The 13,680-nt window shown below is 43.3% G+C and overlaps 1 protein-coding gene across 10 annotated transcripts in view; it reads left to right on the forward strand.

The window, feature by feature from the left end:
- NSD3 (nuclear receptor binding SET domain protein 3) overlaps positions 1-13,680 on the forward strand; it is a 108,258-nt gene that overhangs the window by 89,447 nt on the left and 5,131 nt on the right. For 8 of the 10 annotated variants that reach the window (XM_036011589.1, XM_028526859.2, XM_036011592.1 and 5 more), the window contains 5 exons: positions 4,415-4,617; positions 5,305-5,417; positions 6,011-6,280; positions 11,339-11,455; positions 13,094-13,235. In XM_036011589.1, the coding sequence (XP_035867482.1) occupies positions 4,415-4,617; positions 5,305-5,417; positions 6,011-6,280; positions 11,339-11,455; positions 13,094-13,235 (845 nt within the window). The remainder of the gene's footprint in view (positions 1-4,414; positions 4,618-5,304; positions 5,418-6,010; positions 6,281-11,338; positions 11,456-13,093; positions 13,236-13,680) is intronic. The other 2 variants (XM_036011590.1, XM_036011588.1) reach the window with 1 other exon arrangement.

Below are 13,680 nucleotides of genomic sequence, written 5' to 3' on the forward strand. Positions count from 1 at the left end.
ATCCTGATCACCAGTGTTTTGAACTCTGCATCTGATAGGTTGTTTATCTCCATTTCATTTCATTATTTTCCTGGAGTTTTCTTGTGTCCTTTCATTTGGGCCATATTCTTTGTCTCCTCATGTTGACAGCCTCCCTGTGTTTGTTTCTGTGTATTACATAGAGCTACTTTTACTCCGTGTCTTAGTGACATGGCCCAGCTAGGTGAATGTGGCTTCTTTAAATCCTTCATTGTCAGACTTCTATAGAGCTCAATTTTCTGACATTTCTGGGTGATATTTGTTTCATAGCCTAGTTGTAATTGTGCTGTAGTTGTGTAAGGGGGCGAGGTGTGTTTACCTATGCCTCCTTCAATGTCAAGGACCAGAAGTCAAAACTTTGTTTTTTAATTGACATAAGTGGCATTGAGGTAGAGAGGGCACCCCACTCAATTTTTTTTCAACCTATGACAGGAAATCTCCAAATCCTAAAAAAAAAAAAAAAAATGACAATTTAAATATATAAACAATTTTGTGTGGCAAACCATATTATAAATTTTTAAAAAGCAAATGTCAGCCCTGGCTGGCGTGGCTCAGTGGATCGAGTGCTGGCCTGCAAACCGAAAGGTTGACAGTTCGATCCCCAGTCAGGGCACGTGCCTGGGTTGGGGGCCAGGTCCCCAGCTGGGGGCATTTGAGGGGCAACCGGTGATATATCTCTTGCACATCAATGTTACACTCCCTCTCCCCCTCCCTTTCCCTCCCTCTGAAAATAAATAAATAAAATTGAAAAAGGAAAAAATAAATAAAAAGCAAATGTCAAACTAGGGGAATGTGTTTGCTTTTCTCCTTTCAGTGAGAAAAGACAAGCAGCTTGAGTAGGAAAGAAGGGACAAAGAAGAGAGAGCCAGCTTGCAAAAGCATAGCAAATAGAAAATAAACATGTAAACAACACCCAGCTTCACTAAAACAAATAAATCTTCATTAATAACAAAGAGCTCCCCCCCCCCCCCCCCCCAGTTAACAGATTGGCCAAGGTGTAAAAGAGAAATGAAAGAGAGATAATGTAGCGGCTGGGGACGGTTTGGGGCAGCGAGTGCTCCCGGGGAGGTGGGCTGGCGTCGCACATTAAAATTTTAACTGAACATATTCCGTGACCCAGCACCTCCCTTTCAAGAAGTTTATCTAAGGCAAAAATATTGGACAAGCATGCAAGAAATATATTTTGGGGGGTGTTCATTGTGGTATTATTTGAAATAACCCAAATGCTCTGTCCTTAGGGGATTTGTCAAAGAAATTATAGTATATTCATATTGTAGAGTATCTTGAAGCCAATAAAAGAATAATGCAGGTCTGGAAAGTAACATAGGAAGATATCATGATACAGAGTTGAATTTAGAAAACATATTAGACAGTATATACATTATCTTTCCATGTATTTATATAGTTTTTAAAAACTATAGGTCTAGGTATAATATGTTTTTAATGCTTGAAAAGAAATTTATCTAATGTTAATAGTCTGAGGCATGAGATTACAAGGAGAGGCATTTTCAATTTTTCTCTTACGCATTTGTTCATTGTTTTATTTTTAAAAGAAACACACCACTTTTATAATTAAACATCTGTATCTTTGGGGTGGAGAGGGGTGTGGATTTAACAATTAATAGATAAGACATTCCTGGATAAGAAATATCTAAAATAGCTCTGGCTGGCATGGCTCAGTGGATTGAGTGCTGGCCTGTGAACTGAAAGGTCGCCAGTTTGATTCCCAGTCAGGACACATGCCTGGGTTGCAGGCCAGGTCCCCAGTTGTGGGAGTTCTTCGAGCAGGATTCAAGCAGGATTAAAGGTAGAAAAAGGACTTTTGGCCAAGATGGAGGCGTAGGTAGACACACTGTACCTCCTCACATAACCAAAAGAAGGACAACAGTTCAAAAACAAAAGACAACCAGAACTGACAGAAAATCGAACTGTATGGAAGTCCGACAACCAAGAAGTTAAAGAAGAAACATTCATCCAGACCAGTAGGAGGGGCAGAGACGGGCAACCGGGCTGAGAGGACTGGTGGCAGAGCGGCGGGCTGGCAGACTGGCAGGAGAGCAGGCAGTGGAGTGGGTGGTCCCACATTTGCATGCAGATAAACCAGGAGGAACAACTGGGGAGCCAGACCGACCAAGTAACCCAGGGTCCCAGTGTGGGGAAAATAAAGCCTGAAACCACCAATTGAAAACACCTGTGGGGATTGAGGCAGCAGAAGAAACTCCCAGCCTCACAGGAGGGTTCGTTGGAGAGACCCACAGGGTCCTAGAATGTACACAAACTCATCCACATGGGAATCAGCATCAGAAGGGCCTAATTTGCTTGTGTGTATCGGGGGAAGTGACTGAAAACTGGCAGAGAGCGGATCAAGCACCATTGTTTCCTCTTGGACCCCTCCCCCACAGACAGCGTCACAACCCAGCAACGGCATTGCCCCGCCCAGGTGAACATGTAAGGCTACGCCCCTCACTACATAGCAGGTGCGCTGAGACCCCCAAAAAATGGCCCAAATGAAAGGACAGATCAAAGCTACAGAAAAAATACAACTAAGTGATGAAGAGATAGCCAACCTATCAGATGCACAGTTCAAAGCACTGGCGATCAGGATGCTCACAGAATTGGTTGAATTTGGTTGCAAATTAGATGAAAAAAATGAAGGCTATGCTAAGGGAAATAAAGGAAAATGTACAGGGAACCAATAGTGATGGGAAGGAAACTGGGGCTCAAATCAATGGTGTGGACCAGAAGGAAGAAAGAAACATTCAACCAGGAAAGAATGAAGAAACAAGCATTCAAAAAAACGAGGAGAGCCTTAGGAACCTCCAGGACATTTTTAAATGTTCCAACATCCGAATTATAGTGGTACCAGCAGGAGAAGAGAAAGAGCAACAAACTGAAAACTTATTTGAACAAATAATGAAGGAGAATTTCCCCAGTCTGGCAAAGGAAATAGACTTTCAGGAAGTCCCGGAAGCTCAGAGAGTCTCAAAGAAGTTGGACCCAAAGAGAAACACACCAAGGCACATCATAATTACATTACCCAAGATTAAAAATGAGAGAGTCTTAGAAGCAGCAAGAGAAAAGGAGACAGTTACCTACAAAGGAGTTCCCATCAGAGTGTTAGCTGATTTCTCAAAAGTGACTTTACAGGCAAGAAGGGGCTGGAAAGAAGTATTCCAAGTCATGAAAGGCAAGGACCTACATTCCAGATTGCTCTATCCAGCAAAGCTTTCATTTAGAATAGAAGGGCAGATAAAGTGCTTCTCAGATAAAGTCAAGTTAAAGGAGTTCATCATCACCAAGCCCTTATTTTATGAAATGTTAAAGAGACTTAGAAAAGAAGATTAAAAAAAAACATGTATAGTAAAATGACAGGAAACTCAAAATTAACCACACCTAAAGCAAAACCAAAAGAAACTAAGCAAACAAGTAGAACAGGAACAGAACCACAGAAATGGAGATCACATGGAGGGTTAGCAACAGGGGAGTGGGAGGAGGAGAGAGGGGAAAAGGTACAGAGAATAAGTAGCATAGATTGTAGGTTGTAAATAGTTAGGGGGAGGGCAAGAATAGTATGAGAAATGTAGAAGCTAAAGAACTTGTAAGTATGACACATGGACATGAACTAAAGGCGGGGAATGTGGGTGGGAGAGTGTGTACAGGGTGGAGGGGAGTGAAGGGGGAAATGGGACAACTGTAATAACATAATCAATAAAGTACATTTAAAAAAAACAAAAGCAAACAACTAGAACAGGAACAGAACCACAGAAATGGAGATCAGCTAGAGGGTTATCAACAGGAGAGGGGGAAAGGTACAGAAAATAAGTAGCATAATGATAGGGAGAAAATAGACAGGGGGAGGTTAAGAATAGTATAGAAAGGTAGAAGCCAAAGAACTTACATGTATGACCCATGGACATGAACTGAAGGGGGGAAATGTGTGTGGGAGGGGATTAAACGGGGGAAATGGGGCAACTGTAATAGGTGCCCCATATTCAATAAAATTCATTTTAAAAAAGATAAGGTAAAAAACCAAAAACAAGGTATTTTGTGTCCTTAGAATCTACAAAGTATAAAACTTTTTATCCCACCTGCCAGCCATGTAAAGAATAGTGTGATTTTCATTTTCTTGATCTACAATTGTTTTTGTCGCCCTGGCTGGTCTGGCTCAGTGGACTGATCACTGGCCTGGGAACCGAGACGTCACTGGTTTGATTCCCAGTCCGGGCCCATGCCTGGGTTGGGGGCCAGGTCCCCAGCTGCAGGAGTTGTGAGAGGCAATCAATCCGTGTATCTCTTGTACATTGATATTTTTCTCCCTCTCTTCCTCCCTCCCTCCCACTCTCTCTAAAAGTAAATAAAGTCTTTTAAAAATAAATAAAATTGTTTTTGTGCTTAGGTGGTGGCCAGCAGAGATCTGCAACCCCAGGTCTGTGCCCCTGAACATCCAGGGCCTGAAGCATGACTTGGGGGACTTCCCTGTGTTCTTCTTTGGTTCTCACGACTACTACTGGGTGCACCAGGGCAGAGTGTTCCCTTACGTCGAAGGAGACAGAAGCTTTGCCGACGGGCAGACTAGTATCAACAAGACCTTCAAAAAAGGTAAGTTGGATGATGTTTACAGTGGCTCAAAACTAAGATTCTGGTGTTGATCCCTCAAGACCTTCCAAGTTGCATGTGACTTGTTTCTGGTAGTGGAGAATTTCCACCAGGCTTTGTGATCCAGCACTCGCAAGTGTCTAATCCCACTAGACCCATAACAGAATCTAATCAATTAGAAAAGTGCATTTCCAGTATAGGAGGCCCTGCCACGTATGTGAAAGGAGTTTCCTCAGTTATCTTTCCACAGGCGTAGAGATTTTTGTGAAACTAGTTTTCCTGATCAGTGAGGCTCCTTAACAACGAGAGTAGTAGAACTTCCCCTGAAGAGCCTTACAACTGTTCTTGCAACAAGTTAGCAAGCAGTTTGGCCTTCTGGGTGAGAATAAAATGAATTTCAGTCTCGTGCGAGGTAAAAAGCTTCTCTTGGGTCCAGTGGGAAGCCTCTGATCGTTGAAGTAGGACCTCACCTCTGAGGCAGCCGTGTGCACAGAGCAGTGTTCAGCCAGAAGTGAGTCATGTCCTATTTCAGTGTTACTCTACTCTGGTGGTAAGTGGTTATTTCCCGAACATGATTTTAAAAAGAAAACCTCTGGCCAGATCCAGTGCATTGGGAAGGCAGTGTAAAACTACTCTGCTAATGGTTTTGTTTGTTTGGCATTTACATACTTTGTCTGGTTTTATTGGCAGCTCTGGAAGAAGCTGCAAAGCGTTTCCAGGAATTGAAAGCACAAAGAGAAAGTAAAGAAGCAATAGAGGTTGAAAAAAACTCCAGAAAACCTCCTCCTTACAAACACATCAAAGTGAGTCTTTACCCATGAAAACATTGGTGTTTGACAGGCAGGATGAGCCCTGATGCTCTCTTAGAGCTAGAAGGCCCTTTGTGACGCGTGAGAACTTGCTAATTATCACCCAGTCTTCTGTAAAACAGCTTCTGTTGGAAGTGTCCAAGGGAGATGGGAGTCGGGAGAGGGCGCAGCAGCTGTGTGCTGTGAGGACGAGGTCTTTGGTGAGGTCCTCTGGCACCTAGGAGCCACGTGTGCGAGGGGACAGCCTGTCCCTGCTCCACCGGCTTATCCTGCAACCAAATGCAAACAAAGATAGTTGCCCCTTTTGTCCAGTCAGCCCACACTTGTTTTCAGTTGTGAAATTTCCATCAACGAATAGAAGGAGAAATATGCGGGACAGATAAGTGGGAATTCACATCAGTTTTTGATATATTTGTCCACTGAGGAGAAGCAGTTATTCTTAGCTTATGCATGGGGGAAATTACGATTAAGAAAAAGAGCCTTTCTCAGAGTCACAGTGCAAGGCAGTAGCACAGCCAAGAGCAGCGTGGATGTTTCTGATGTTCCTGTTTAAAATCTCCCCTCTTACTTGTGGTTTTGTGTTCCAGGCCAACAAAGTGATCGGGAAGGTGCAGATCCAGGTCGCGGACCTGTCGGAGATCCCCCGCTGCAACTGCAAGCCAGCTGACGAGAACCCCTGCGGCTTGGACTCCGAGTGCCTGAACCGCATGTTGCAGTACGAGTGTCACCCGCAGGTGTGCCCGGCCGGGGACCGCTGCCAGAACCAGTGCTTTACAAAGAGGCTCTACCCTGATGCGGAAATCATCAAAACAGAGCGGAGAGGCTGGGGCCTCAGGACCAAACGGAGCATTAAGAAGGTAGCATGGGAGGGCCCTGAGGAGTGGAGTAGACAGCACCTGTGCCTCTCACAGATGCTTCAGCGGGACAAAATGTGTAGGGACTTGTGGCAGCATCTTGAAACTTCCCAAGTTGAGAGTTCGGCGCTTCTGAAGCAAAGAAGATGCTGTAGGAAGTGATAGTAATAAAATGCACATAAACTTCGTCTTATGAGTAGTTATAAAAAGGAAAAGGAACATTGGTCATTTTCTGCTTGAAGTGTTTTTTACTTGTTAAGCAAAATATATTTAAAAGACTAGTAAAAGAGGGTTCCAGCCAAGATGGAGGTGTAGGTAGAGACCCTTTGCTTCCTCACACAACCAAAAAGAGGATGACAACCAATCTAAAATCACAAAACCACCACAAATTCAGAAAATTAAACTACATGGAACTCCAACCACCAAGGAATTAAAGAAAAAATCAACCAGAACAACCAGACCAGTAAGGCGGCAGACCGCGCGGGCTGGCCTGCGGAGAAAAACCGCAGTGAGGTGGCGGACCAGGTGGGCCGGGCTGACTTAAGGGGAAACTGAGACTCAGAGTTGATAGAGCAGTTGCTACTGCGGGAGAAGCTCCCAGTCTCACACAAGAGTCTGTCCGAACGTGTGCCAGAGACGAGCAGTCTAGCTGCATTGCTCCCTCTCTGGCGCCTCCCCCACAGGCAGCACAGCGAGGAGGGTCACCCTGCCCAGGTGAATATCTGAGGCCCCACCCCCTTACAACTTACCAGCTGCACCAAGACAAAGAAATAGGGCCAAAATTAAAGAGCAGAGCAAAACCTCAGAGAGCTAAGTGATGAGGAGATAGCCAACCTATCTGATGGAGAATTTAAAGCCCTGTTAATCAAAATGCTCACTGATCTGATTGAGCTTGGTTGAAAAATGAAAAAACAAATGAAAGATACCCAAAATGAAATAAAGCAAAATATTCAGGGAACCAGCAGTGATGGGAAGGAAACTAGGACTCAAAGCAGCAATGTGGAACAAAAGAAAAAATAAACATCTAACCAGAACAGAATGAAGAGACAAGAATTCAGAGAAGTGAAGAGAATCTTACAAACCTCTGAGACAACCTGAAATGTTCCAATATCCGAATAATAGGGGTGCCAGAAGGCCAACAGCAACAAAAAATTGAAAACATGTTTGAACAAATAATGAAGGAAGACTTCCCCAATCTGTTGAAGTAAGAGACTTCCAGGAAGTCCAGGAAACCCAGAGTCCCAAGGAAGCACACACCAAGGCACATCATCATTAAGTTACCCAAGATTAAAGACAAAGAAAATTCTAAAAGAAACAAGGGGAAAGGAGAAAGTTACCTACGAATGAGTGCCCATCAGACTGGCAGCTGATTTCTCAAAAGAGACCTTCCAGGCAAGAAGGGGCTGGAAAGAAGTATTCCAAGTTCATGAAAGGCAAGGACCTACATCCAAGATTACTCTATCCAGCAAAGCTATGATTTAGAATGGAAGGGCAGATAAAGTGCTTCTTAGATAAGGTCAACTTAAAGGAATTCATCATCACTAAGCCATTATATGAAATGTTGAAGGCACTTATCTAAGAAGAAAATAAAAAATATGACAGTTAAATGACAACAAGCTCACAACTATCAACAAATGAACCTAAAAGAAAGAAGAAAACCAATGAAAACAAAAACTAAGCAAACAACTAGAATGGGAACAGAATCAGAGAAATGGATGTTTCGTGGAAGGATTTCAGCAGGGAGGGGGAAGGGAAGAATAGGTGGGGAAACGTGCAGGGAAGAAGCAGCATAATTAGTAGGCATAAAATAGATGGGGAGAGGTAAAAATGGTGTAGGAAACAGAGGACTCAACTTATATGTACAACCGATGGACATGAACTAAGGTGGGGGAATGCTGGAGGGTTGTGGGGGCAGGGCAGAGGCGAGATAAAGGGAGAAAAAATTGGGAAAATTATAATAGCATAATTAATAAAAATACTTAAAGAAATAAAATTAAAGCAAAAAAGTTTTTAAGAAGAACTAGGAAAAGCAATAGTAAAATGAAAAATGTACTAGTATAGAAACCAACAAACCTAGGACTTTGTTCCAACCTCATACTTCATTAGTCTAGTCAGTCATTCTCCCTGAGCCCCGGTTTCCTCATCTCTAGAATAGACAGAGTGACCCCTGCCCTACACATTTAAAGGTTGTTGCTAGTCTCAAGTGAGATTATATATGCAAAAGCAACTGGAAAAAGTTGAGTCCTTGAGGCAATTTTTCAAAGCAGTCTCTTTATTTAACACACGGGATGCGTGTCCATTGCAGAAAAATTTTAAATGCATAACTCAAAAAAAGTGAAAATCACCAGTATATCCTACTACTCAAACAGTGGCCCTCAAAACTTAATTCAGGTTGGTAAAATCTGAATAAAGTTTCCACACTGCACCACCATCTGTTTTCTTTTTTTTTTTAATGCAATTTCTTTTTTTTTTAAGATTATATTTATTTTTAGAGAGGGAAGGGAGGGAGAAAGAGAAAGAGAGAGGAATATCAATGTGCGGTTGCTGGGGGTCATGGCCTGCAACCCAGGTATGTACCCTGACTGGGAATCGAACCTGTGACACTGGTTTGCGGCCCATGCTCAGTCCACTGAGCCACGCCAGCCAGAGTTGTTTTCTTGTGTTAAGTAGTTACATGAGATGTTACCATTGGAGAAAATTGAGTGAAGGGTACACGGATCCTCTGCACTATTGCTACTTTCTGTGAATATCTATAATTAGTTCAAAAATAAAAAGTAGGGGACTTCAGGCCAAGATGAAGGCATAAATAGACACACTGTGCCTCCTTGCACAACCAAGATAGGGACAACAATTTAGAAACAGAATAACAACCAGAACTGACAGAATTTGAACTGTATGGAAGTCGGACAACCAAGATATTAAAATAGACACGTTCGCCCAGTCCGGTAGGAGAGGTGGAGTTGGGCAGCGGGGCGCGGCTCAGAGAGCAGAGAGCATTGGGATTAGCACGTAAGGCATGTGGAGCATGCAAGACCACAGCAGGTGGACCCGGCTGAGGGGTGACAATCAGGAGACCCAGCATGGCAGGGATCGTGAAGCAAAGCACTGCATGCAACCCAGGATCACAGCACAGGGAAACAGAGCCTTGGGACACTGATTGAAAACACCTGTGGGGGTTGACGTGCAGGGAGAGAATCCCAGCCTCACAGGAAAGGTCGTTGGAAAGTCCCACTGGGTGCACAAGCCCACCTAAAAGGGAACTGGCACCAGAGGGGTCCAGTTTGCTCAGGGGAAGTGGCGGAAGGGACTGAGGTCAGAAGGAGAGCGGAGCAGGTGCCATTGTTCCCTATTGGACCCCGCTCCCACATATAGCGTCACAACCCAGTGACTGGAGTGCCCAGCCCTGGTGAACATCTAAGGCTCCACCCCTCATACGTAACAGGCGCGACCAGACCAAAGGAAAAAAAAAAGATGGCTCAAACAGAAGAACAAATGAAAGCCCCAGAACCAGTACTTTTAAGTGACTAAGAGATAGCCAGCCTATCAGATGCACAGTTCAAAGCACTGGTGATCAGGATGCTCACAGAATTGGTTGGTTTTAGTTGCAAATTAGATGAAAAAATGAAGGCTACAATAAGTGAAATGAAGAAAATGCACAGGGAACCAATAGTGATGGAATGAAAGCTGGGTCTCACATCAATGGAGTGGACCAGAAGGAAGAAAGAAGCATACAGTCAAAAAAGAATGAAGAAATAAGAATTCCAAAAAATGAGGAAAGGCTTAGGAGCCTCCAGGACATCTTTAAATGTTCCAACATCCGAATTATAGGGGTACCGGAAGAAGAGGAAGAGCAACAAGTGGAAACGTTATTTGAACAAATAATAAAGGAGAACTTCCCCAGTTTGGCAAGGGAAATAGACTTCCAGGAAGTCCAGGAAGCTCAGAGAGTCCCAAAGAAGTTGGACCCAAGAAGGAACACACCAAGGCACATAATAATTACACTAGCCAAGGTAAAAACGAAGAAGAGAATCCTAGAAGCAGCAAGAGATAAGGGGACAGTTACCTACAAAGGAGTTCCCATCAGACTGTCAGCTGACTTCTCAAAAGAGACCTTGCAGGCAAGAAGGGGCTGGAAGGAAGTATTCCAAGTCATGAGAGGCAAGGACCTACATCCCAGATTGCTCTATCCAGCAAAGCTTTCATTTAGAATGGAAGGGCAGATAAAGTGCTTCTCAGATAAGGTCAGGTTAAAGGAGTTCAGCATCACCAATCCCTTATTACATGAAACGTTAAAGGGACTTACCTAAGAAAAAGATTTAAAAAATGTGTAGTAAAAGGACAGCAAATTCACAATTATTAACAACCACACCTAAAATGAAAACAAAAAAGAAACTAAGCAGAAAAGTAGAACAGGAACAGAACCACAGAAATGGAGATCACATGGAGGGTTAGCAACAGGGGAGTGGGAGGAGGAGAGAGGGGGAAAAGGTACAGAGAATAAGTAGCATAGATGGTAGGTAGAAAATGGATGGGGTGGGGCAAGAATAGTATGGGAAATGTAGAAGCTCAAGAACTTATGACACATGGACATGAACTAAAGGGGGTAATGTGGGTGGGGGAGGGTTTTCAGGGTGGAGGGGAATGAAGGGGGGAAATGGGACAACTCCCAGAAAAAAGAGGCTTATTTCTTTATGGGTCAGATCTTCGCCGTCTTCCCCCAAGGCCACAAACTAGTAGAAGCCTGTGCAGTGCAGCTTCAGGGCTCCGAGGCAGCATTACTCCCAGATCCCCATGACGTACCACAGTGGTGTCCCTGGGGCTATGGACATACTACTGTCAGCAAAACAAAAGACAGGCATATTACTGCTTTTGAGACACGGGCGCGAGAAAAACAGTGCCACCTGAATGCTCACGAATGACAGCAGTGATTTGTTTCTAGGGTCGAAGTTCTATTTCTGTGATTCTTTTTGGTTAAATTCTTGGATTATACGCGTTGTGTAAGGAATGCTTCCTAATATAGTACATTGGCTTCACGTTTATACATCGCATGCTTCTCTGCAGGGTGAATTTGTAAATGAATACGTTGGCGAATTAATTGATGAAGAAGAATGCAGATTGCGAATCAAGCGAGCCCACGAGAATAGTGTGACTAACTTTTATATGTTAACTGTTACCAAGGTAAAATTGCGTTTTGTTTTGTTTTTTAAGAAGACTTTCTGTTTTCGTTTTCATGGTCTTAGGTTGAGCTCAGTTTCCTCTAATTTGATTTTCTTCAGGCCAAGTATATTGATTAGTAGTAGCCAGTGTGCTCCCCACTGCAATGTGCTCGTCACCCCAGAGTACACAATGAACGCTTATTGAAGCCTCGCGCGCGTCACATGAGACAGCCGTGTGCGTGAAAGTGAACCAGGAGTGGGGGCGGTTAACGTAGCTGCGTTCTAGTCCCAGCTCCTCTCAGCCACTGGAAGACTTGGCTGTCAGTGTCTTTATCACTGAAGGAGAGAGTGAGCTCTGTAATTCTAAGTTATAAACCACCACTGCAGTTCTGATTTAGCAACAATTCTACTCTGAAAATTGTTCTGCACATTTAAACTTTTTCTTAATAAGTTGGGAGAAATGGATGCCGTCATAAGAGAAATGACGGTAAAACTGCTGGTTTAATACATGTATCAGATGAGTCCTATTCGATGTCCATTATCTCATTTAATTTCTTCAGTAGCCCTCTGGTTTACAGAGGACAAGAGACTGAGGTCCAGCCATGACAAATGACGTGTTGAACACCTTGTTATAGTTTAAGGAAGAGCTGGGGTTAGTACCCATGCTTCCTGTGTCTCAGGCCATCTTGAAAACCGTGTCAGGATATCATTAAAAGTAAGAACTAGAGGTCATGTGAAAGAAGTATTATTTTAACTGATATGCCATTGTTTGAAAGTTTTACAACTTTTATGAATGTATATTTTATAAACATAAAATGCCACTTATTTATGAGTGTTGATTGGCTCCTGGAATCCTGTCCCCCTGCCAGTGACCCCTCTAGCCGCCTTGACCGCACTTGGGAGGCTCCGTCCTCTGGAGCTATCCAGAAGATCAGACTTAAATCTAGGGGTGGGATGCTGAGGTTTGTACTGTACTTTGGACTTTAAGTAAAAATAGAACAAACCGAAAACTGCCAGCTTTGTGCAGTGGCTGTATCATAACCAGTGAGCTTTATCCGAGGCACCCTTACTGCTGATGGAAAAGAAAGAAAAGAAAAAAACTACTAGAGAGTGCATCCCTTCCATCAGTCAAGTCTGCAAGTCTTCATTCAGAAGCCAGATTTCTCATTTTCCCTACTTGCTTTTCATGGCCTAAACTCTCAGCCAACTACTCCTATTCTAGTTTCTTCTGCTTCTTGCTCAGAGCAGAAAAGGAAGGCCAACAGTGAAACGCCATAGTTCCCATCACAAGTAGCTACGTGAACTCAGAGCTCTCTAATCAGAAATGCTTTGAAAAAAAGAGAGAGACTTGTCCTAAGCCTGTGGCCAGCAAAATCTTCTAAGCAGCATTACTCTATGATCTGTTTGTTTCTAGAAACAAACTTCAGAAGAAACTAAATTCCACTTTATCTTGATTACTCTGGCTTGAATGTCATCAGATAAAGCACAGAACTCAGTAAACTGCTCAGAGCGCGTCACGTGTTCGTATCTGTCAGTTGTCTGACATCAGCTGGTAGCAAAATGCTGCTGTCTTGTGGCCCTTGACTGAGTTGGGTGTTTCTACAATAGCTTATGTTTAGTTTTATGTCAGAGGCGTCTTTCATTTCTTTTCTTTCCGAAGGACCGTATAATTGACGCTGGCCCAAAAGGAAATTACTCTCGCTTTATGAACCACAGTTGCAACCCAAACTGTGAAACGCAGAAATGGACAGTAAATGGAGATGTTCGAGTTGGACTGTTTGCTCTGTGTGATATCCCCGCAGGTAAAAGCAGTAGCTTGTCCCCCATGCCTCCCTCCCCAGGGACCAGGTATATCGTTTGAAAGCGAGACACTCTTCAAGGTGTGATGCTCAGATATTTATTCAAATAACTGTCAATAAGAAGTAAAAATCTCTATCCCAAAAAAGGGAGCTTAGCAAGAGCCTTTCTGTAAGAGAGGCTGTTACAGAATTTGGTGTGTCTGTGATTCTTCTGAATGAATTCTCCATGTTATTGCTGTCTATACAACATACCCAGAGGGTTAAGCTTTTGTTTTCTTTTTTTAAGTATTGAAAGCCTGTGTTAACATGAACTGGTTTCTTGGTTTGTTAGGGGGTGGAGGGGGTGTTGTTGTTTTAGTTTGAAAGATCAGTGTGTTTCAAATTAGACATAAAAGCTCCTGAAGCCAGAATTACTGCTTTCATTTTTCCTTACCCGTCCAGCATCTTA

Source organism: Phyllostomus discolor, chromosome 11 (genome assembly GCF_004126475.2).
Source record: "Phyllostomus discolor isolate MPI-MPIP mPhyDis1 chromosome 11, mPhyDis1.pri.v3, whole genome shotgun sequence".
NCBI lineage: Eukaryota > Metazoa > Chordata > Mammalia > Chiroptera > Phyllostomidae > Phyllostomus > Phyllostomus discolor.